Source organism: Oryzias melastigma, linkage group LG10 (genome assembly GCF_002922805.2).
Source record: "Oryzias melastigma strain HK-1 linkage group LG10, ASM292280v2, whole genome shotgun sequence".
Lineage (NCBI taxonomy): Eukaryota > Metazoa > Chordata > Actinopteri > Beloniformes > Adrianichthyidae > Oryzias > Oryzias melastigma.
The window spans coordinates 27380454-27402984 of record NC_050521.1 but is presented as its reverse complement, the minus strand read 5'-3'; the positions used below and the strand labels follow the sequence as shown (position 1 = coordinate 27402984).

The following is a 22531-nucleotide window of genomic DNA, read 5'->3' as shown; positions in this document are numbered from 1 at the left end:
CCTGAGATTTCCTGTTTGCGGCCGTGTCCTTAAAGGCATCTTGGAGATGTTTGTGGTCGATGGACGATCCATAATTTATTTCTTTTCTGAGTCATTCTGAGCATCAAAAAGCAGGAACTCATAAATGATGCAGGGTGTTCTCAACATCACAGCGAGGGCGTCCATCCAGAGCAAAACAACGAATCAGCTTTTTGTTCAAACGCCAGAAACTGATTCCGCTTATTAGGAACCTGAAGATGAAGAAGTTCTGAAGGAAAACCTTCATCTTTTCTTGGTTCTTGAGGGTGTTTCAACACTTTGGTACCATGAGGGGGTCAGTTCACTTCAGTCCAGGGATCCACAGGGATCTCTGGATCCTTATTAAAGGCTGGTGTTCACCTGTGTGTCAGGTGTGAATAGTTGAAAGCGTCATCTATGATCCCCCTGACACAGGCTCTGCATAAACTGCTGTAAAACTATTGCAGGACTATCAGGCATTAAAAGCAGAGCGAGGCCTTTAGGAACCGCTCAAACTGGGTTTTTTTGTGCGATGCCCTTCAAAGCAATGAGTTTCTGCTGTGTTTGTGTCTTTGAAGTGAAACAAAATGAAACCTCTTATCCTTGAAATGCAGTCAGGCTGCAGTGTTGGCTCATCGTGAGCTGATGGTTGGTCTCACGCCGACAGCGCTGGCCTCCAGTCTGAACTAATGTTTGGATGTTGTAGAGTAACATCAGCATCTTCATTTTGTGTGTTTTTTTTTTTAGTTTTTTTTTTTTTTTTTTTACTAACATCTTTGTTACGCTAATACAAGTATGCAAATATAAGCATAGATTGGCACTGGTTAGCCTGGCTCAGCATGGGTCAGCATGGGTTCTACCTACTCACCTGATGAGGGTATTTTTGGTCTATTTGTTGCATCCAGATTTCAAAGACCCAGTTTAAAGAGCATTATGTCTTAAGGATGTTTTTGTTGCATTTTTCTGCTGACGGACAACATATTTTTACACAAATGGCATTTCTAAGTTTTTAAATTCAATTGTGAATCAGGAACAAACGAAAAGATGACATTTGAAAAAGATTGCATGTGTGATCTATAATACTGTGGGCGGGGCCACAAGCTCCCTGCCCCACCCCATTCTGATACATCCACGTGGAGACAAAAAGATCCATGAACGTCTTTGTTTTCCTCGTCTGAGCTGGAATCTGGATCTGACCTGGACAGCTCTGATACCGATCACCATTTTTGTTGCACCACTAATGTTGGTTGGGGGTGTGAGGGGCTGTAAGCTAGGGGGAGAGACTGTAAACAGCTTTCAATTATGGGTAAAGGAAAGAGGGGGCGGAGATAGCTCTCCACCAAATTATGTCCCAGAAGAGAATACAGAATTTTTTTTTTTTTATTTTGGCTTAATTTACTATTAAAAGATCACTGGGAATGCTTTCAAAACAGATCAGAAGATGACTGGAGTTGGACTTTAAAATTTTTGACTTCTAAGTTTGTTTAATGTCCCCAGAAAAAAATAATATATATTCTCTGAGGCCATTTTCAGAAAATGAACTAGAAACTGAGCGATTTAAACTGAAGATGTTTTATGAAAAGCTAGTTTGTCAGGGTTTTAATAGCAAAGAAATTCAAAATCTATTCTTTTAGCAACACCTTACAAACAGAATCTCTTTTACTCTTTATTAAGATTAGCTGAAACCAGATTTTAGACTCATACATGTCTGATTTTTGTTTTTCTGTGCCAAATAGGAAACTTAAAACATCAGTTTTGCAAATGTTTTAGAAGCTGCTTTTAGATCACTCTTAATAACCTTTAAATTAAATAGAAATGTTTAGATTACCAGAGATTTTGCGAACTATTAACATTGGAATTGATTATTTTGAATTATTTTGACTGAAATCCATTCTTCAAGAGAATCCCTCTTGAACTTGAAACAGTGACACCCGTTCTGACCTGTGTGAGCGTCCAGCAGAAACCGCTTGTCTTCGTTTCCAGAAATGATGTGGTACACGACGGGGTCCGGCCCGCCGCCGTCTGTGGTGAGCGCCGACACGCTCAGGACCTCCGAGCCAACCGGCAGGGACTCCGGCAGCTGCGCCGTGTACTCTGCGCTCAGGAAGACGGGCTGGTAGTCGTCCAGGGAGACCACGTCCACCGTCACTGTGGCGGTCGAGTAGAGCTGGCGAGGCAGGCCGCGGTCGGTGGCCTTCACCTTTAGGACAAAGGCTGGTGGCGTTTCGGGGGTCAGAGGTCGCTCCAGCCGCAGGACCCCCGAAAACTCATCCAAGGAGAAATAACCACCATCACCGGCGATGAGCGAGTACTTCACCTCCGAGTTTATACCTGAGCACAAACGACAATCATGCATTTGATACATAAATATGAAAATGAAACTTTATTAACTCGTCTTTCAGTAAAGTCTCTGAACAGCTGAGTCCTAACCAGTGAGAGACGCTCGCGTTCATTCTATGAGCACAAACCGCCTCTGGGATGTCAGAGGGATGTAAATGACGGAACAAACTTACGGTGGGGGCGGAATTCTCCGGGAATCAAAGACTAAAAAGCTGAGTCAGCACGGCTGACAGGTCTGAGGGAACCAGGATCTGCTGCTGAGACCGACGGGATTAAACTCAGACGGAGATTAAAAGTCGTCTGACGGCGTTTCTACTGAATCCGAGCAGCCAGAGGATGTGACAGCAGCTTAACTGCTGGATCTGGGAGGCTCAGTGGTTAAACTGTCCTTTGGTCACGTGTGCCGCTCTCTGATGAAATCCCAGCAGATGATCAGACGGCAGCAGACGATCTGCCTGCTAACAGAGATCCGTCTGTGAGAAACGTTCAGAGCGAGCGGGGAGACAAGCTGCAGCAAGTACGAAGGAGTGGTTAGCGTGTTCTGCTCTTTGTACAGCAGCTGTTACACAGGCAGAAGCTGAATTTGTGGGTGTGTTTGTGTAAACTCTGAGCAGCATTTGAATCACACTTCAAAGCTCTGCAGCTCGTTCCAGTAAAAAAAAAAAAAAAAAAAAAAAACATCCCCCATTGCCGTCCCAAAAGCTGGAAACCAAAAGAGCATCAGAGGCTGCAAATGAACACAGAACCGCCTGCGGCGCCGAGGCGTTCGAACACACGAACTACAAGAAAATTGGTCTGGAATTGCCCGATATCTGTTCAGCGAAAGGGTTTAGAGAAAGAACAAGAAGCTTCAGGAAAGAAACACACACACCACCTGACTGTTTATCTGTAAATGAAGGAAAATGCAAAGCTCAATATTTTCTCACGTCATAAACTCTGGCTGCTAAAATAAAGGAGTTTGGATCCACGAGCCAAAAAAAAGACCTTTACTGAGGAATGATGACCTATCCAGACTTTTTCTAGGAGCCTATGAGAAGAAAGGGTTTTTTCTGTCATCTGTTTGTTTGTAGTTTAGGTTCTGAAAGGGTGAACCATCCATCCCTTCATCCAGAAGAATTGGGTCATTTAAGCCAGATAAGAACTCGGTTTAGTTGGGCAGGGAATTCACACCACACTTGGGTTTGCTTTCACAATGCACTGTTGAGGGCAGATCAAGCTGCAGTTAGTCTCTGATTCACTTCTGAGATTCACTTTCTCTTTGAAGTTTGTTCAAGTTTGAAGAACTTGTTCAACCTTATATCAGGAACATTTCAACTAACCTTATAGTTTCTATGTAAGGCTATAATGAGGCGTGACTTTTGGACAGGCGTTTTTCAACGGTCACCTTTAAGGGGCCCAACCATGAAAATTCTACTTTTTGAGGGTTTAAATGCATTTTAATGTTCATTCCTCACTATAAAAAACCCTAAAGCGGCATTTTGATTGGTTCAAAATCGGATTTAGCATCTTCAATAACAAAGAGGAGTCTTCTTTCATAGTTTGTGTTACAAACTGACAACTGTGGTGATAAGAAGTTCAAAGAGGAGATTCATGGATATAATAAAGTGAGGGTGGTTGATGTGAGTGAGGAAGACCCAGAGGATGGAATCAGATGATTCATTAAAGGAGAATTGTAAAAAAAGATGACAAAATATTGCTCCATCTATAATCTGAAAGATGTTTCAACCATTGACTGTATATAAGTTCTGGATTGAGTGGCCCCTCCATCTTGGCGCTACAACCAGGAAGTGGCTCCAAGTAGCCAAAACCCTATAGACTTCTAACCATTCTTAATGTCTTCTTGATAACCCTCATTTGTTTTCTGTAGTTCGCGTTATTCAAGTGATAAATTGATCAATCAGATGCTTCAATAATAGTAGGCGGAGCCTCCTGGCCCCAACGTTCAAAACGTTTGACAGATTTTATGTAGTCCACCTTTAAGTGGTATGGGTGTGGCCTTCCAACCAGCTCATTCCTCATTGATGAGAGTGGTTGCTATAGAAACCAACTTGGTCCAATCATTGCTGGGGACGTCTGGCTCCAACATGGCGGCATCCATAAGGTGAATAAACGGTGACTGATTTCACTCGGTTGGACCCGGAATAAACCATTTTCTAAGGGTGATGTCACACTCGCTCACCCCAGCTCTCAGATACAATGTTCTTCACAGAATAAAATCTTACTGGAACTTCTGGAAAATAATAAGTAAAATCCGGACACTTGATATCTGGGAATGCTCATCAGTTCATAGGAAATATCAATTTTTTTCAGGGAATCTGAAGCAAAACAAACAGTCTAAAATGGCTGAGCTCATGAAGACTGAAGCTGATTTATGTAACAAACCGGCCCCGGCACAGCTGGAGAGACGAAGAAAAGCAGCAGCTGAATGTTTGAAAAAGTCTCTGGATTAGCCCGGCTTTATGTTTGTGCTCAGTTCAAACACAAACACAAAGCAGGGCCTGTTGGGAGTTCTGTAGAGGACTGGTGCGACCAGGACAAAGGTTTTAACGGGACAAGTTGTGACCTGACGGGAACAATGAAACCTCTGCAGTTTGAAAAAGCTCACGTCCTCACTGCGAGATGCGGCTCACCGGCGTCTGGGTCTTTGGCATAGATGACGGCGATGGGCGTGCGCACCGTGGTGTTGTCGAACACCGTCACCTCGTAGTGGCTGGAGGAGAATTGCGGCTGGTTGTCGTTCATGTCCTGCACCACGAGCCGGATGTCGGCCTGGCACGATCGGCCGCCACCGTCCGTCGCCTTGGCCACCAGGTTGAGCTCTGCATCCGTCTCCCGGTCCAGCACAGCGAGGGTTAAGAGATTACCTGAGGAGAGGCAGAATCAAACTTCAACAAACCTGTAATTTTTACCTTTTACAGCCATGAATAAAGTTGAGGAGATACATATAAAGTCTAATATTGGGATTCGGGGGACTTACATTTATTAAAGGATTCTTGTACCAAATTCATCATAATATTTATTTAACCTTTATTTTACCAGGAAATCCCATTGAGATTAGATCTCTTTTTCAAGGGAGACCATAACACGTTGTAGCCGCAGAGATTGAGTCAGATTGACTCTTAACATCCGTACAGACGTCTGTTTGTGGAGGAAATGATTGATCGAACGTCAGCAAACAGAGATGAAGCTTATCTTCCTTCAAAATAACCAGAGTCTGACCTGATCGACTAGAAAGGAGACCTGTTCATCAAAGACACCTGAGGAGAAACTGGGTCAAAACAGACCGACACCGAACGGCCAGTGTTTCACCTGTCCGCTGTTCCAGGTGGAACTTGTCTGCATCTGGACCGTGGAGAGTGTAGGAGATCTCGCCGTTGGCTCCGACGTCTGGATCAGAGGCCGAGACTTTGAGCAGGAACACTCCCGGGCCGGAGTTCTCCATCACCGTTTCTGTGTAGAGCAGCTGGAACCAGAACATCCCAACAATCATCAGGTCGGAGTGAGGCCACCGGCTGCAGGACCTACATCTGTCTGCTCCTTGACTCACTGAAGATCATTGGAGCTCCTAAGGCTACTGAAGTTATAAAAACCAGAACATCAAAATTCTAAAATTTCACTCATTTTTGCAGATGCCGATCATCAGGAGGATGAAAAGTCGGTCTAAATATCACACAATCTTTGACATACTGTAACTTTGATCGATTATGCAATTAATGAGAGTCAGCTGATTCTGAAGCCGAGAAACGTGATTGTTTCTATTGACTTTATGCATCACCTAAAGGTAATCTACTACGTAAAGCTGTTTTTCTCCACTGGAATTACGTCAAGTCTTTAAATAGTTAAAGAGTCACAATAGTCAAAGGGATGTAAACAATGGAACTAAAGCTCTGGCATCAAAGGGTAAATGATGTGTTAGCATTAACTGTTAGCTTTGAAGTGTAAGCATTGTGAGCGTAACAACTGGGTTTCTACAAAAATGTTCTTCGATCAAAAGCAACACTTTGACTTCATTCTTGAATCACCTTTCAAATTTAAAGTAAAAGCTTCCTGTCAGTTTTCTAAGGAGCCGCTAGGGGGCGGTTTACACAAAAGCAAAGCGGATTTCCCAATCTACAACTTAAAATCTCTAAGAGATATAATCTGGTTTTCAAAACTGTTTTTGTCCTTGTTGCCAGATTAGAAGCTCCTGGTTACCAGGAAAAAAAAAAAGTTGTCTAATCTTTTTTTTCCTTTCTTTATAACAAAAACTACAATCCCAGAGCTCCACTCCGTAACATTTGAAAAGCTTCTGTAGAAATCAAAAGGAGTTCATTCAGTAGAATGCAAAGTTTGGGAAATTCTCTGGTTTAGAAATGTTCATGTTTGCATTTCTGGTAGTCAGGAGGATATTACATGTTTATCTATTCTTACTTTTGTTTGACAAAATCAATTTCCTGAAGTTCTTTTACATTTTTATTCCATTTATTTTTCTTTGATACAATCTTAGAATTAGCTAAACAAATTTAAAACCATCTCCCATTTGGAGATTTTCTGTAGATATAAATAGAGGAATATCTGAACGTGGTTCCCGCCTCACCTGCTCACACGTTGGGCTGTTGTCGTTCAGGTCCAGCACGTGGACCTCCACCGTGACGGGGGCCTCGAACTTGCCGTCGGTGGCGGTCACTTTCAGGGTGAACCTGTCTTTGGTCTCCCGATCCAGACTGTCCTTCACTATCAGACCCCACTGGTTCTCGTCCTCCTGGATGATGGCGAACTGGCCCAGAGGGTCTCCGTCTGCACGAGATGGTCTGCGGTCAGTTTTTGTCTAACAACTTCTTTAAAAAATGGTTCATTTTAATGTGAACTTGTGAGAAATTAAAATATCTCCTTGGACTGTATTGTAAAATCATTGTTAATAAAGCTTTGTGTTTTAAAATGTCATCTTACATTAAAAAAAGTATTACCTAAAATATATTTTGGCAAAAAAAATGAAGCCACAATTTAAATCTTTTATGAAAAAACAAAAAAACACAGCTCACATTTTCAAACATTTTCATCTCTTTGTTGGGCATTTAAGCTGCTTTACAGTTTACCATTAAATAGGCTTTTAACTTGAAGGATACCATAGTATTAACAGTCTGCTCCACAGATGAACACTTTCTTCAGGATATTTTAGCTTCATAAACAAAATAATGGTAAAGCTGCCCGAGCTCGACAGGCGTGAAACGCTACTTCTGCACCAATGTGACTCCTGAAGAGTTTCAGCTCTAGTTTGGTTCAGAAAACATGCAGGGAAAGATGGAGGAGTCCGGATTAAAAGGATGAAGTGTGTCGGTACGCCTTTGGAAAAGTGAAGGAGGTCTACCTTCAAAAATGAATACATCTTCAAGGTGAAACACAAAGAAGACACAACTTTGAGTTGTGTCTTCAGTTTCCTTTGATGGAGTATGAGGGTAATGTTGAAAGAAAATAAATAATACATTCGAAAACAGTTGTAAAATTATGAAAAAAATTTATGAAAATGATGATGGAAATTTAGGATTTGAAATAAATAAATAAAACAGTTGTAATTCCGTAAAAAGTAAAGTAACTAAAAAGTAAACTAGATATTTGTGGAGTGTGACCCCATTTTTCAGGTTGTGTTAAATTGTTTTTTTTTAAGCTTAATGTTTTTTTTGAAAAGTTATATATTTTTAAAGCATACAATTATAACTTTGTTCTCATTAATTGTTGTTTTTTCCACTATTATGCAATTTCTTTCTTGGAAAATTTGGAATCTTTTTTGACTATTTGAACAACTTATTTTGTAAAATTTTAACTCTTAAATTTTTACAACTGTATTCACATGAAGTTTTTAATTTTTTTCACAGAACTTTAAGACCTACTTCTTGTACAAGTTAAATTCTTTACTATTTAATTCTTTATTTTTGTAAAATGTTGTTTTTTTTCATTATTGAAGACTTCATTATTGTAAAAGTTCCGTTTTTGTTTCTCATGAATTTATGGCTTAATTCTCGTAAAAGTTATTATTTTTTTCTTATAATTGAGCGACTTTATTCTTGAATTTTTTTTACTTCCTTTATTATAATTTTACAAATTTATTATTGTAAACATTCATATTTTTTCCTAATGATTTTACGGCTTAATTTTTGTAAAATTTCAATTTTTTCCGATAATTTAATGACTTCATTCACTTACAGTTTCAAATTTTTCCTCATAATTTGACAACTTCATACTCGTAAAATTTCAACTTTTTTGTTACAGTTTAACAACTTTGTTCCCGTAATTTTTTGTTTTTACATTGTTTTTCTTATAATTATACTAATTTATATTTGAGAAATTTAAGGGTTTTTTTTCCCCATAATTATACAACTTTGTTATTGTTAATAGTTCATATATTTCTTATAAGTTTACAGCTTAATTCTTGTTAAATTTCCATAAAAAAATAAGTCTATGACTTTATTCATGTTAAAATTGTGTTTTTTCTCATAATTTTATAACTTATAACTTTATACTGATATATTCATTATTTTATGGAGGCACCGATACTGTTGTAGCGTCTTCATGAAGAATAAAACTACAATCCATCTGAAAAAAAGCTGTTTGGTGTAACTGTAGTAATGTTAAGTGTTTCATAAAAAGCTAACAGCACAAAGGGTCTCCTGACATTTTAAAGATGGTCACATGACTTGAATGTACATTAGTTATACTATTCTACAGCCACAGTTAAGAAAGGAAAATCTATATAAAAAAAAAAAAACTAAAAAAACAAACAAACAGATGGGCGGGGCTAACTCAGTAAAAAATAATACACAGAAATGCTATTTTGAGCCTAACCCATTAAGACCCAGACTAATTTTTCCTTAAAAATAAAATTATGTAGAAAAATATCACAAACCAAACTTATAACAGAAAGAATGTCAGATGTTGCTGCAGGTTCTTATTTTATTTAAATATGTTCTCCATCATTAGAAAAATACTAAAATAATACTTAATATTTAAACAACACATTCTTTGACATGCAATAAATCTTTTACATAATCAATGTGAATCAGCTGATTCTGACATAAAGAAAAGTGTTTTTTCATTTGTTAAATTTGAGTGCAAAGCTGCTTTTCTCCACTTCAGAATCCACTAAAATTACATGAATTGTGTAAACGATTTGAGAATTATGGTAGTCACAAGAATGTAAACATTAGAGCTAAAGCTTCGGTGCTGAAGGATTAAACCGTCGTTAACTGGGAATTCTGAAGTCAAGTTCAGGTCTGATGAACGGCAGACGAGTCCTGGTTGAATAAATCAAAGCTAAAAGCAAGGACCGGTTTCTGTGACAGCTCTGGCAGCACGGGGAGGATCCAGACCTTCAACCTGCTGAAAGCTCTAATGAATACAGTTTGTCGTGCTCTGAATGAGTAAAACTTCACAGCACGAAGGAGCGACTGTCAGTGTTGGATTGAGCAGCTTCGTGACGAAGCGGACTCGAACCTGCCAGAGCAAACAGCGCTCCCCCACACAGGCTGACGTTATGTCAGGGAGCCGCTCCGCAGCAGTTTAACTGTCTGGATTTGCATTCATTCAGGGCTTTGTTTGTGTTGTTTGCTGCAGGGCATCCAGTTGGTATTCTTGTCAACGCCAGCCTTTTTGTGATTAATCTTTTGCTGAATGTCATGACTCAGTTGAAAGCGATTAACAAAGATTTGATTTCACCTCATTAATATCCTGATAAATCCCAGCGAGCTGCAGGTTTTCAGTGAGCAGTAAACATGTTTTTATTTCTGCTGCACGGAAAAACTGGCTTTTTGGATAAAAAAAGTGAGTTAAGTGCGCCCGTACACACCTGTGATGTAGCACGTCACCAGCCGGTTCTGCAGAGCCACGTCGGCGTCTGAGGTCGTCATGGAGACGATGGGTTCGAAGGGCGTGATGTTCTCCACCACCGAGCCGCGGTACACCTCCTCGGAAAACGTCGGCGGGTTGTCGTTGTCGTCCGTGACCATCACCTCCACCAGGACGCTGGATGACAGCTTCTCGTCGCCGCCGTGGTCGGTGGCGACCACATTGAACCGGTAAATCCTCGTTTGCTCACAATCCACCGCTCGCAAAGTGGTGATCCAGCCGCTGTCTCCGTCGATTGAGAAGACCTCGGAGACGTCCGGCTGGACGTCGTCCACCAGCGGCTCCAGGCTGTAGGTCACCAGACCGTTGGTGTCCGTGTCCGGGTCGTTGGCGGTCACCTGAAGGAGGGATTCAGGGTTAAAAGAGTTTATTAGAAAATGTTTCATGGATCCCCTCTGCCACATTAGACGATAATAAGTGAACACGTTTAGGAAATAAGTTCTTCCTCTCTGTAAAACAAAGCATCAGAATTCAGCTTTGACTCGTCTGCTCCGACCACAGAGGACATTATCCTGTCAGTCACTGCTGATGGAGCTAAAAGCATCGATCTCCTCCCAGTCCTCACGTTCTCCCTCCGTCAGTTTAAAAACACAATTTTTCTGTTTCTGTGATTGTAGAGCAACAACCAGAGCTTTCAGCAGATCCAAAAGGTGATGAATGTTCAAACATTGATTTGTTTTTCTTCTGTTTTTTTAGAAGTTAAAAAGTTTTTGCCTTTGACTCAAACAACTGTGTCTAAAACAGCAAAAAAAAGATTTATAGTGTTTTTATCTAAGAATCTTGGGAAAACTATAGTTTATCCTTTAAAGGTGTAGTTCACACAATAGGTTAAGATACATTTTGTTGCTCAGATTCAATGCAATTCATGTCAGAATTCAACAAAGATCATTCCAGTAAACCCAGAAGTCCCACTCTGATCATTTTCTATCTATTTTCAAAGCGTTCCTAGAGTTCTGTTTATTTATGATGATGCTTTTTTTAGCTACAATCCAAAACCTGTAGTTTTCTAGGGTATAGTTTCTGCAGAGCGGCAGGAATTGTTCAGAAATTCTGTTGCTGAGAACCCAGATGCATTTTTTATCTGCTTCGGATTCACAACGATTTGAATGTAAAATACTCAGAAATGTTATTTTAATCATAATTTTCTTTATATGCAGCCTCAAGAGAAAGTGTGTGAACCCTTTGGGAGTACCGCATTTTCTGCATGACGCATGGAGGGACACATGGTGTGTTTTCTTTTTACGTCACTTAAAAAAAACAATGGAGAAAATACTGTCTACCTAAATCACACCAAAAGTGTTTTTTTTTTAACACAATTGTGTGCTCAGTTTATGCATTGGACCAAGTCACTCCAAAGATTTCACATATTTTTTCCTGCAGCTCTATGTTCTCCATCATGAGAAAAGATGTTAAAAATGCAATATTCATCAGAATTGGTCTTACATTGTCTAAAAACAAACCATAATGTCACTCCATTTCTTTGTTATTGGTGATGTAGTTCATCAGTTAAGAAACAAACTTCACCAACAATCAGATCAACTAAGAAAAAAGCCTTTCTTCATTGTTTCATATCCTATCTTTATTGGTGTTTTAATAGAGATGAAAGGATCCTTGCTCATTTTGGGACCGTAGCAGACGAGATCGGGTCATAGACGAGTGATTAAATCTTCATGTAAAATGTTCTTTATCAACTGGACAGAAGAAAAGAAACCAATTATATCCCATTTTTTTCCTTTGTTTTCTGATTGCCATATTTAATCACTGAATGCCTTCTGTGTAACTTAAGATGCTGATGATGTTTTATATAACTCAATAGTTTTGTGTTGGAATAAGAAAATACATGCAAAACATTCTCTAAACCTTCTGAACCAGAAAGATATCACTTGTTTCTTGGACTCAATACAGACCTCCTTGTCCTTCTTATATCTGCTCTGTTTTTCTATAAGACGAACACATGTTCTAAAACTGACTAGTGCACTTGTTCTTGTCATGGTGCCTTGGTCTCACCTGAATGACCGTGGTTCCAGCCGGCATGTTTTCTGCCAGGAAAGCTCTGTAAGGGCTGGCATCAAACACCGGCTGGTTGTCGTTGACGTCCAGGACTTGGATGCTGACAGAGACCAGCGACGAGACGTCTGTTCCATTGTGGTTCCCCTGAGCGATCACGTCTATCTGATACCACTTTGTTTTCTCGTGATCGATGGGCTTCTGCAGCAGCAAAGTCCCACTCTCCCTGTCCAAAGTGAAGACTTTGTCTTTGTTGCTTTCGACTGTGTTGCCGTTCACCAGGCTGTAAATAAGAGGCACGTCAGACTCGGCCCTCACCGAGCCGAGCTCCTTCCCGATGGGATAGTCCTCGGTGAGGGAGAACGAGTAGAGAGGCTCTGAGAACTTTGGCAGGGGGACTTTAGGAGGAACCACCTTCATCTGAACGGGGACAGTGGAGTTGAAAAAGGGGAGGCTGCCATCACGTGCTTTGACTTTGAAGTTAAAGATCCTGTTCTCCATGCCCACCAGGCTCTCCTTCACACTCACAACCCCGGTGAAGGGGTTGATCTCGATGATATCCTCTGTGACCTCCTCAGCCTCGTCAACGGTGTAGGTCACGTCTGCGTTTTTACCATCATCGGCGTCATAAGCCACAACCTGGATGACTGGGGAGCCTTTATTTACGGTCGACTGGATAGAAACCTGATATTCAGAGGCTTTGAACTGAGGAACGTTGTCATTCTCGTCAGTGAGAATGATTTTGACGGTGCAGAACGCCACTCTGCCACCTCCGTCTTTGGCCATCACTTTGATAGCGACCACCTTCTGGGTGGAGTTCTCTCTGTCTAGTGGCTGAGTGGTGATGATCTGTCCGTCTTTGAGGATGGCAAACTTCTCGTCTGCGAGCTTGTTGATGATGGTGTAGTCCACGCTGCCGTACGGCCCTTCATCTGGGTCGATGGCAGCTAGTCGGATCACGCGAGTCCCTGCCTGGGCGTTTTCCGCCAGCTCTGCTTCATAGACGCTCTGTTTGAAGTACGGGCTGTGCCTGTTGCTGTTGATCATATCTATGGTGACAGGGGCAGTTTTCTGAAACACTCCGTCGGACACAGCCACCGTCAGGTTGTAGAAAGGATCCAAATTCCTCTTGCAAACGTTGGCGAAGGAGATGACCCCCGAGGACTCGTTGATGTTGAAGTATCTGTCTCTGTTCCCCGAGAGGATTTTGTATCTGAGGTTCTTGGTGTCAGCAGAATCCGGATCTGAAGCTTGGATCTTCACCACTAAATGACCACAATTTGCCGTCTCATCTAATTTGGCTTTGAACTCAGAGGTGATGAAGTCTGGAGGGTTGTCGTTCACATCGGTGACGTTTATCGTCACGAAAGCTTCACTGCTGAGAGGAACCGTGCCATTATCCGTGGCTCTGACTTTCAGATGAAAATGCTTTCTTTCTTCGTAATCCAGCACTTTTCGTGTAACAATCAGGCCCGTTTTATGGTTAATCTCAAAGAAATCAACCTCGTTGTTGTCCGTTGTAACTATGGTATAAGTTAGATCTTTGTTTCTGCCAGAGTCCTGGTCTGAAGCAGAAACCCGCGTGACGGACGTGTTGACTGGAAGCCCTTCGGCGATGTTTGCGGCGTACGTTAGCGGTGAGAAAACGGGAGCATTGTCGTTCACGTCCTCCACCTCCACTTCGATGGAGGCCTCAGAGAAGGCTCCCGTTACAGCGTCAGTGGCTCGGACGGTCAGCGTGTGCGCAGTCTGACTCTCGTAGTCCAGAGGGTTGGTGACCGTCAGCACGCCGGTCTTGAAGTCCACGTGAAAATGTTTGGAGGCGTTTTCCTCCTCCAGGTTGTAGATGAGCCGGTAACCCTCGGGGTTCCTGGCCTGCACATGCAGGATGGTGGTGAACGGAGGAACATTTTCAGGGACTTTGAGCGGATAAAGGAGTGTTTGGAAAACTGGGTTACTTTGATTCCTCACTTGAATACTAAGCTGGGAAGTGGTGCTGTGACTGGGCATGCCTTCATCTGTGGCCAAGACTGTCAGCACGTACTTGTTTAGAGCTTCAAAATCAAGCGGCTTTTTGAGAGAGATGTCGCCTACGTTTGGATCTATCCAGAAGAAGTCAAAGTCTTCCTCCAGGGAGTAAATGATGGAACCGTTTTCCCCCTGATCTCTGTCGACGGCGGTCGCTTGATATAAAACATCTCCAGGTTCAGAGTCTTCAGAGATCATCATGGAGAACGGCAAGTTCAGGAATTGTGGAGAGTTGTCGTTGACGTCGTCTACGAAGACCTTGACCTGTGCGGTTGCTGTTCTGGGCGGGTCTCTCATGTCCTGCACTTTTACCATGACGTCGTACACGTCTTGCTCCTCTCGGTCAAAAGGAACGCCTGTGGTTTCGAGCACACCTGAACTCTGGGAAATCTTAAACTTTCCCGGATTGATGACAGAATACAGCAGAGGTTCATTTAAAAAGCATCCTGAGACCTTGAGAGCAGCTAAAGTTATGACTGTCTTTAGGTTTTCTGAAACGCTGGCAGAGTAGACTGTCTGCTGGAACTGCAGATCGCTCACGGTCAGGTTTGTGACGTTGACCTTGACGACAGCAGAGTCTTTATAGAGGCCGTCGGAGGCTCTCACCTCCAGCTCATAAAACAGCTGGAAATCCGACACGTTGTTCACAGTAATGACTCCAGTATTGGGATGGATTGAGAAAGCTTTGTGAAGATTTCCCTCAGTGATGCTGTATGAGACTGCAGAGTCATCATCGTGTGCCGTGACTTGAACAACCTCTGCGCCTCTGACAGCTGGCCAGATGACGGATGACTGGAGGACTGGCGTGGCGAATTGCGGCGGGCAGTCGTTCAGGTCCAGAACGCGTACAGTGACCTTGGCAGGCTTTGCTGCTCGCAGTGACGGCTCCCCGGAGTCCTTCACCTGCACTGTGAAGTGATACTCAGCCTTGGCCTCAAAGTCGACAGCAGAAACTAAGGAGATGGTGCCCATGCTTGGGTCTATCTTGAAGACTTTCTGCGCCTCCGGTTCGAGGATCTGATAAGTCAACAAAGAGTTAAACCCTTTGTCTGCGTCAGAGGCATGAATGACCAGCGGGGTGTTACTCTGTCCCATCACCATGCTGTTCACATGAGCAGACTCGCTGATGTGTCCCTGATACTCGCTCTGTTGGAAAGTCGGAGCGTTATCGTTCTCATCGATCACATAGATGCTGACGGAGGTCTTGGCCGACGCTCCTGCTGTGGTGGAGGCAACAACTTCCAGCTTAAAGGACTCGTGGGCCTCAAAATCCAGGTGTTTTTGGGTTGAAATCAGCCCGGTGAAGGGGTTGATGTAAAACATCCCATTAATGTTGCCACTTTCTATCCCATAATGCACTGCAGCAGGGCTGGAAGCCGACACCGTCACCACCTGGGTGCCTGGAGCGCTCAGCTCGCTGATCTCTGTCAGGTATTCATCCGTGGAGAATGTGGGGGGCGTCCGGTCGGAGAGGCGGACGTGCAGGTGGACGGTGCAGAGGTCTGAGCGCTGAGGGAAGCCCTGATCCGTGGCTTTCACTGACAGATGAAAGTGGTCCTGATGCTTGAGGCCCAGAGGCCGGGAGACACGGATGGAGCCCGACTCCGGATCGATGGAGAAGAGATGGTCAGCGTTTCCTGCAAAGAAACAGTTGAAGGAGAGTCAGACGTGAGGTTTGCTGTTTCATGATTTCTTTTCTCTTTAAAAAAATATTATAATGTTGTTTTTCAATCGTAAGTTGTCATCAGTGTAGCCACAAACAATTATTTTAATAGTTGACTAATCAGAAAAAATAATCGGTGAATAGGGTCGTGCGCAAACTGGATGTAAAGCACACATCTTAACCATCATTAGCTTAAACCAACTAAAAACTATATATATAGCATTACTTGCGATAATGCTAGTGTGAATGCTGTAAGCTGAATTTGGCCACTGAAGATGCTAGTGCTGATAGCTGAAGATGCTGAAATTGATAGCTAAAAATGCTAAAGCTAATAGCTGAAAACACTGAAGCTGATAGCCAGCTAAGATATTAGCTAAACGCCAAATTAGCCTAATAAATGTAAAAAAGTCCAAGTTAGCCAAAACGGCTAGCATGTAGCTGAAATATTAGCTGAACTCCAAAATAACTAAAAAAAAAATCCTTGATAAATGGCAAAATAGTCCAAAAAGCTAGCAGAATGTCATAACTTTCAACTTTATTACACTCTGAGTCCATAAACTAATGACAAATCGGCTACTAAATTAGCCGTCAACTATTTTAATAGTCGATTAGTTGTCAATTAGTCAACTGATCGTGGCAGACGATTGAATTAAAATTGACTAATTTATCTGCAGCACCTGTACAGGTGTGTGTGTGACTACAGCTTTAAAAATGACCCAAAGAAAACACAACAAACGTCTTCATCTCTGAGGCCTCCAGCTACCAAGAGAATGACTTTTAAAAATATTCCACGGATCAAAATTAGAAAGCGTTGTCCGCTCATAGGTGTGTTTGTGCAAAAGCAGGTGAAGCAGACTGGAGGTGAAAAAGGCGCCAGCGTCCAGTGAAATGTAAAAATAGGCCGCTGCTCACCGGACTGCAGCGAGTAGCTGATGTCGGCGTTGCTTCCCATGTCCTTGTCGAGGGCCTTGACCCGGACGACCTCCGAGCCCGTGGGGGCCAGGTTAGAGATGCTGGCTTCATAGCGGGGGCTCAGGAAGGCCGGCGAGTGATCGTTGCAGTCCTCCACGTGGATCACAACCTTCGCAAAGTTTCTCTTCATCGGGATCTCCTGGTCACGCACCTGAGGAGGAGCGGGAAAAGATACCGGAGCTGTCAGAGCCACGACATCTAGAAAAATGACCACAAAACCAAACAAATCTCTGCAGTAAAATCAACTTACTATATCTTACGGACTTCTGCTCTGAGAAAAACTGTTTTCTTTCACCATAAGCAATCAATACTGATCTGAAATGCTGGAGTGAATCCATCCAACTGCCATCTTCTAATCCAGATCTTTACAATACGTCCAATTTAGATATGTTGAAACTCACCTGACCTCAATTCCTGTCAAGATCTTAGAATTAATTTTTGTGTAAATTCATTGTGACATAAAAAAAAACATTTTTTTTGTTGTATTCACCCAACTGTTTGACATAATTACTTTTATTGTCTTAATAAAATCAGTTTTGAGCAAATATTTTAGAAAAAGGGGGCGGAGCCTACTCTGACCATTGCAAAAGTCACTAAAAAAAATTACTTTTTTTTCAATAAGTTCAGATTCTTTTTAAAGTAATCCTTTCAAAATCATCACCATGACGATGAGTGTGTGAATGGCGGTCCTCTCGAAGTCCAGCGTTTCGGTCATCACCAGCACGCCGCTCTTCGGGTCCAGGTGGAAGAGCTTGGTGCTGTCGGGGGGAACGGCGCTGTGGATGGAGAACACCAGCTTGCTGTTGGAGTCCAGGTCCTGAGCGCTGATCTGCAGGATGTCCTTCCACGGAGACGTGTCCTCGGGAATGCTCACCTGAAACAGGCGGATCACGAAGGTGAGACGGTCTGATGACGTGAACAAACCGTCGCCTAACCCAGAGAAGACGGCGGTCACGGTGCTCTACCAAAAAGCCGACTCAGCAAAACACCTTCATCAAAACTGAGAACATAGACGACATTGACGTGTTTCAGGAAGTTCAGCCTGACAACCCGATGGAACATTTCCTTTCCCTGTTTTTCCTGTTCAGGTGAACAACGACAGATCATTGGAGGTCTGTTACCGGAGACACAAACTGAAACCTGAATTACTGAAGCTTTGAAACTTTTCTGTGGCAACCCAAGAAACTAAAAACAATCAATAAAAGCAAAATGTAAAATATTAATAAAAAGAATATGCTATACAAATGCAATTACAAGACAATCACTGATAATGAAGCCGCTCTAAATCAGTTGTGTAGAACCGGTTTTATTCCACGATTTCTTAAATCACGGATAACTCAATCCAGGCTCAGATGATCTTTCGGGGCAAAAAGATTAATATTGTTTTAATTAAATCCTGATTTATAATGTATCACACTTTAACACAGAGGTAAAAGTTTCTTTACAGACATCACATTTATCTTTGTTGTTGGAAAATTCTTAAATGTCCCTTTAATGAGTTTATACAAATCAGAAACTTTATTTTATTGTAAAATATTTGCAGCTGGCTTAAACTTATATTTAGTGTAGGAACTGTTAAAATGTGATGTTGATCTTTCAAGGTTTAGGATTTTTCCCAATTAAATTCACAGGAAAATCTGCAAGAAGCTCACAGAAACGTCGTCTTCCAGACCAATCCTAGAAACACTTTTCCCTTCTCTGCTGCTGCGCATTTGTTGGGAAAGCTTTAATCAGCTGTGCTTGTTCAAATCTGCTGGAGGACTTTTGATTATAGAGTGTTGACACTTCTCAGCTGCGGTCCACAGCTGCTTACACACCCGTAATTACTAAAATAACGCCCTTTTTTGTGAGTCTCTGCTGCCACAGTGGGTCCTCACCTCGTACAGCGGCTTCAGGAAGGCGGGTCGATGCTCGTTGATGTCCAGAACGCGGATGTAGGCCTGAAGTTTGGAGACAAAAACACTTTTTATACTAAAAGCAGCTCGTGATTTCTGTCACTCTGCTGACTCATCTCTGAACTGTGAAACTCTCATGTGCAGTTGTGTCTTTTTAGTGTCAAACAGACAGAAGTTTAGGTTCTTGTGCAGACTCTAGCTTTAGGAGGAAGTCACGGATCAAACTGTGAATTCAGAAGCGGTTAGCTTCAGAGATAAAACCCAGCAGAGCCGGGATTCCTCAGCTCTCCGAGCTGCAGCACATTTGTGGCTTCATACAAATGTTCAGGCCTGTGTTCTTGAGCTGCCCCACATTTCTGCTCATTTTGCTTTCAGACCTTCTCTTCATCCTTTGAAGCTGCCTTGAGCACCAGCTCTGCAAACTTTGTGAAGTTTTTCAAAGTTCCTCTGTGGAGCTCAGCTTCTTTATGTCCATTCTGGACTCTGACTCTAGGAGTTGGATTTTTGGACACATTACCCTAATGTAGCTTTGGAGGGACAAACTTGTGGTGTGGAGCATAAAAAGGAAAAAAATCTGGATGTAAGATTCACATAAATCACAGAAGACCCTCTGCGCTCCAGCCGGGATAAAAGGGTGGCGCCTGATTTAAACGGGTCCGTCTGCGGCGCTTCTCATGACCGTCAGTTAGTTTAGGGTTTACGGCTAGTTTACGGTTGTTTGCGGTTTTAGCGTGAGTTATCAGGTAGGTACAGCACCTTAGATATAAAAATATAGTGTTGAAAATTTTTATTTTGAAAGTACGCCAAAAGTATTTATTTGGAAACCAGAACCTGTTTCCCATTTCTCCTGATTTTTGCAGCAAAACTGACTCATCAATGAGCTGGAAGTATGACTTCTGCGTAACCCTGGCGTTGCTTTTGCTTTGTGGAGCGACAGACGTCGTCATGACAAAGGCGATGTAAACAAACTAACTGATTAATAAAGGTTCTATTAGTTTGTGTCACTAAAACAGAGATGTACCGCAGATGTGTCATAAACGCACCACAGACAGTGTAAATCCGGCTTCATTCTGTAGTCAACGCCTACATCAAACCACAGTTAAGGGAGGTTTTCTTCTGCAGTATTTAGATTTGATGAGTGTTCTAAATCCTCCTCCTGTCGTCTCCTTGCCATTCCCCCTCTCACCTGTGTGGTGGCGCTGTGGTGCCCATCAGTGGCCTGCACCGTCAGGTTGTAGTTGGAGTGCCGCGCCGCGTCCAGCTTGCGGGCGATGGTGATGGTGCCCGAGTTCTTCTGGATGTCAAAGTCTTTGTCTTCATCACCACCTGGAGATGAAGGAGAACAGTTTGGTTCTACGTCACTCTCCAGCGTTTTTCAGGGTGTCTGAATCTGTTTTCTTGTTTCATTTTGACTGGTTTCTGATCAGTAGTGGAGGATGGTAGGAGCATCACCAAAGAGATTTTCAACACGAAGTCTACTCTTAAACCACTCGTGTTAGTTTTTCAACCCAATTCTTGGGTTGTTCATGTTAAGATTCGTCTTTAGTTTTTTGGGGATTATAGTGGTTTCATTTTAATCTAATTCATCTGTTTTTCCTGATTTTTCCTGAGTTACAACAATCGAAAAATAAGTTAGTCCCCGTTTAACCTTGGAGTTGGGTTAAAATGACTCAATTTGGGTTGTTTTGAATGACATAAGTTTGTGAGAAACATCACTGATAAATGTCTTTGTGTAATGCCAGAGCTTTGGAGACGAGTTTTTACCAACCCTTTACTGAGTCTTGAAAACCTTCAAGGTTTAAACGAAGCTGCTGGAGCAGCTACATATGCGTTTGGAGGCTCATGATGAACTCGTATGATGCAGGAATTCCTGCTCGATGAGAGTTCAGAGCTGAGGGGACTCAGAAGCTGAGAAATGGTCATGCGGTTCCTAAAAACGTTGGGTTCACAAGTATTTTCCCTCTGAGCTGGAGGATGCAACAAGTAAAGATGTCAATCTGATGGGTTTAATCATATTTTCATTAAAATAGTTTTTACATTACCAGCTTTATAAACTGAATCTAGAACTTAAACAAAAAAATAGGACCCCTAATGAATGTTTTTGTTTGTTTAACAAACAGGAAACGTTCATGACATAAACATGAATTTGCTGAAGTTTTTTTCTCCGCTCAGAATTCTTTGTTTCAGTCGGAACGTTTTTATTTCAGATTTTCTCGTCTTTTGTCACCACTGAGCTCATTCTGAAGCACACTGCGCTTTAATCTGCTTTCTTCTGACTCACTCCGACCATATGCTTCTTCTCCATCCCCACTTCATCCCTTCACTCCTCGTCCTGCCCCTCTCCTGCTCCTCCTCCTTTCCTGTTCTCAGCAGGTTCGCTCGTGGGTTTGTGGGAAAGGTAGAGGGACTCCTGCTCAGCCAGATGGTGTTTATGAACATCCATTTGGAGTTCTCATGGCAGACATTGGTTTAATAAGCTGTATTCATATGACAGCCAGGGGGTTTCAAAGCTCTTCCTCCTCCTTCCTGATGCAGAACATTTCTGGTTGATGACGCTCAAACGCTGCAGGTTTGTGGCACAGACTCATTTCTTCATCCACAGTAAAGAGTCCAGCTCAAGAAAAAGATTCACCAAAAAGGCTATTCTTCCCCTCCTGCTGAAAATGATCTTCCTGCCACAGTCGGAGGATCCTTTTTCTGAGGGCAGCCGGCTGAAGCGCTTCTCTGCCATGGTTAGTCGAAGCAAAAGTGCTCCTTAGGAGGAAAGGGTGCGCAGCTGAGAGGACTCCTTTCATTTCCATCCATCTATCCTCTGAATGTTTATCTGGGTCAGCGCCCTGGAGGCGACGCGGCGAGCAGGTCAAGCCTGAGACCATCCATCACCCGACAGGTCGGCCTCGGCTTCACCTCACGCTCACATTTCAGGAGAGACCACCGCCGTCGGAGTGAAGAGAAACCGGCTCATTCTTTATGAAGTCAAGGACACTTTTTACAGAGAAAACTGCTTCAAATGAACTCTCAGATCTTCTAAATCTGAGTCCATCAAACACTTTGAAAAAAGAACCACAGATGACGTCTTCTGAAGAAAACAGTTTCCTCCTCGTGTTGTCCTGATCAACAGCTTTGAATGAGTGACAGCAAACAGAATGGTTGAGACAAACAACAGATTGGAAGAGTTTCAGAAGTCTGAACTTCTCCATCCGAGCCTCGCAGACACTTCTGTTCTGCAGCTTCCTGTAAGAGAAACTAAAACTGTTCTCTGTTCAGGGATTGACTCGAGAGACTGAACTGTCTGACGCAGAAAAAGCTTCGACTCTGAGATCACAAAAATTACAAACGAGTAAAAAAACATTTCTAGAAAGAAAAGACAGGAAACTCAGAAGGTGAAACTGGTCGTTCATGAGGTGATCTCTGCAGGATCAGAGATGGGGGTCGGGTCTATGAACTGGTCACCTGTTTGCTTCAGGGTCTGCTCCAGGTCCACTGACCCGCCTGAACAGGTGGGTTGATAGTTTTATGTCTGCTCTAAAGAGCATCCGTTCCTCTGATCAGATCCACAGCTGCCCCACTGAGAGGTCCAGACTGTCGGGTCCTGAATCCACCGGATTCTTATCCAGCAGCGCGTTACAGATTATATTAATCTGGGTTCCTACAGGGTCTTAAAAAGTCTTTCAAAAGTCTTGAATTTTCACATCTGAGCTTTAAAAATTGTGCTGCTGGAAACTTCTCCGTTTCACATTTCATGTCAAAA

The 22531-nt window shown here is 42.6% G+C and overlaps 1 protein-coding gene and 1 long non-coding RNA gene across 2 annotated transcripts in view; one reads left to right on the top strand and one right to left on the bottom strand.

Moving 5' to 3' along the window:
- The window catches only part of LOC112137879, a 59675-nt gene extending 43754 nt beyond the window's left edge, over window positions 1-15921 (top strand). The window contains exons 3-4 of the long non-coding RNA XR_002917644.2: window positions 15615-15681; window positions 15796-15921. This is a non-coding gene — a long non-coding RNA (uncharacterized LOC112137879). The remainder of the gene's footprint in view (window positions 1-15614; window positions 15682-15795) is intronic.
- Window positions 1-22531, bottom strand: part of fat2 (FAT atypical cadherin 2) — a 98786-nt gene that overhangs the window by 37531 nt on the left and 38724 nt on the right. Inside the window, exons 7-16 of the mRNA XM_024260406.2 lie at window positions 19967-20106; window positions 18763-18825; window positions 17547-17759; window positions 16826-17036; window positions 12223-15887; window positions 10157-10553; window positions 6914-7113; window positions 5647-5800; window positions 4968-5201; window positions 1939-2328 (exon numbers count right to left, since the gene is read on the bottom strand). Of these exons, the coding sequence (XP_024116174.1) occupies window positions 1939-2328; window positions 4968-5201; window positions 5647-5800; window positions 6914-7113; window positions 10157-10553; window positions 12223-15887; window positions 16826-17036; window positions 17547-17759; window positions 18763-18825; window positions 19967-20106 (5667 nt within the window). The remainder of the gene's footprint in view (window positions 1-1938; window positions 2329-4967; window positions 5202-5646; window positions 5801-6913; window positions 7114-10156; window positions 10554-12222; window positions 15888-16825; window positions 17037-17546; window positions 17760-18762; window positions 18826-19966; window positions 20107-22531) is intronic.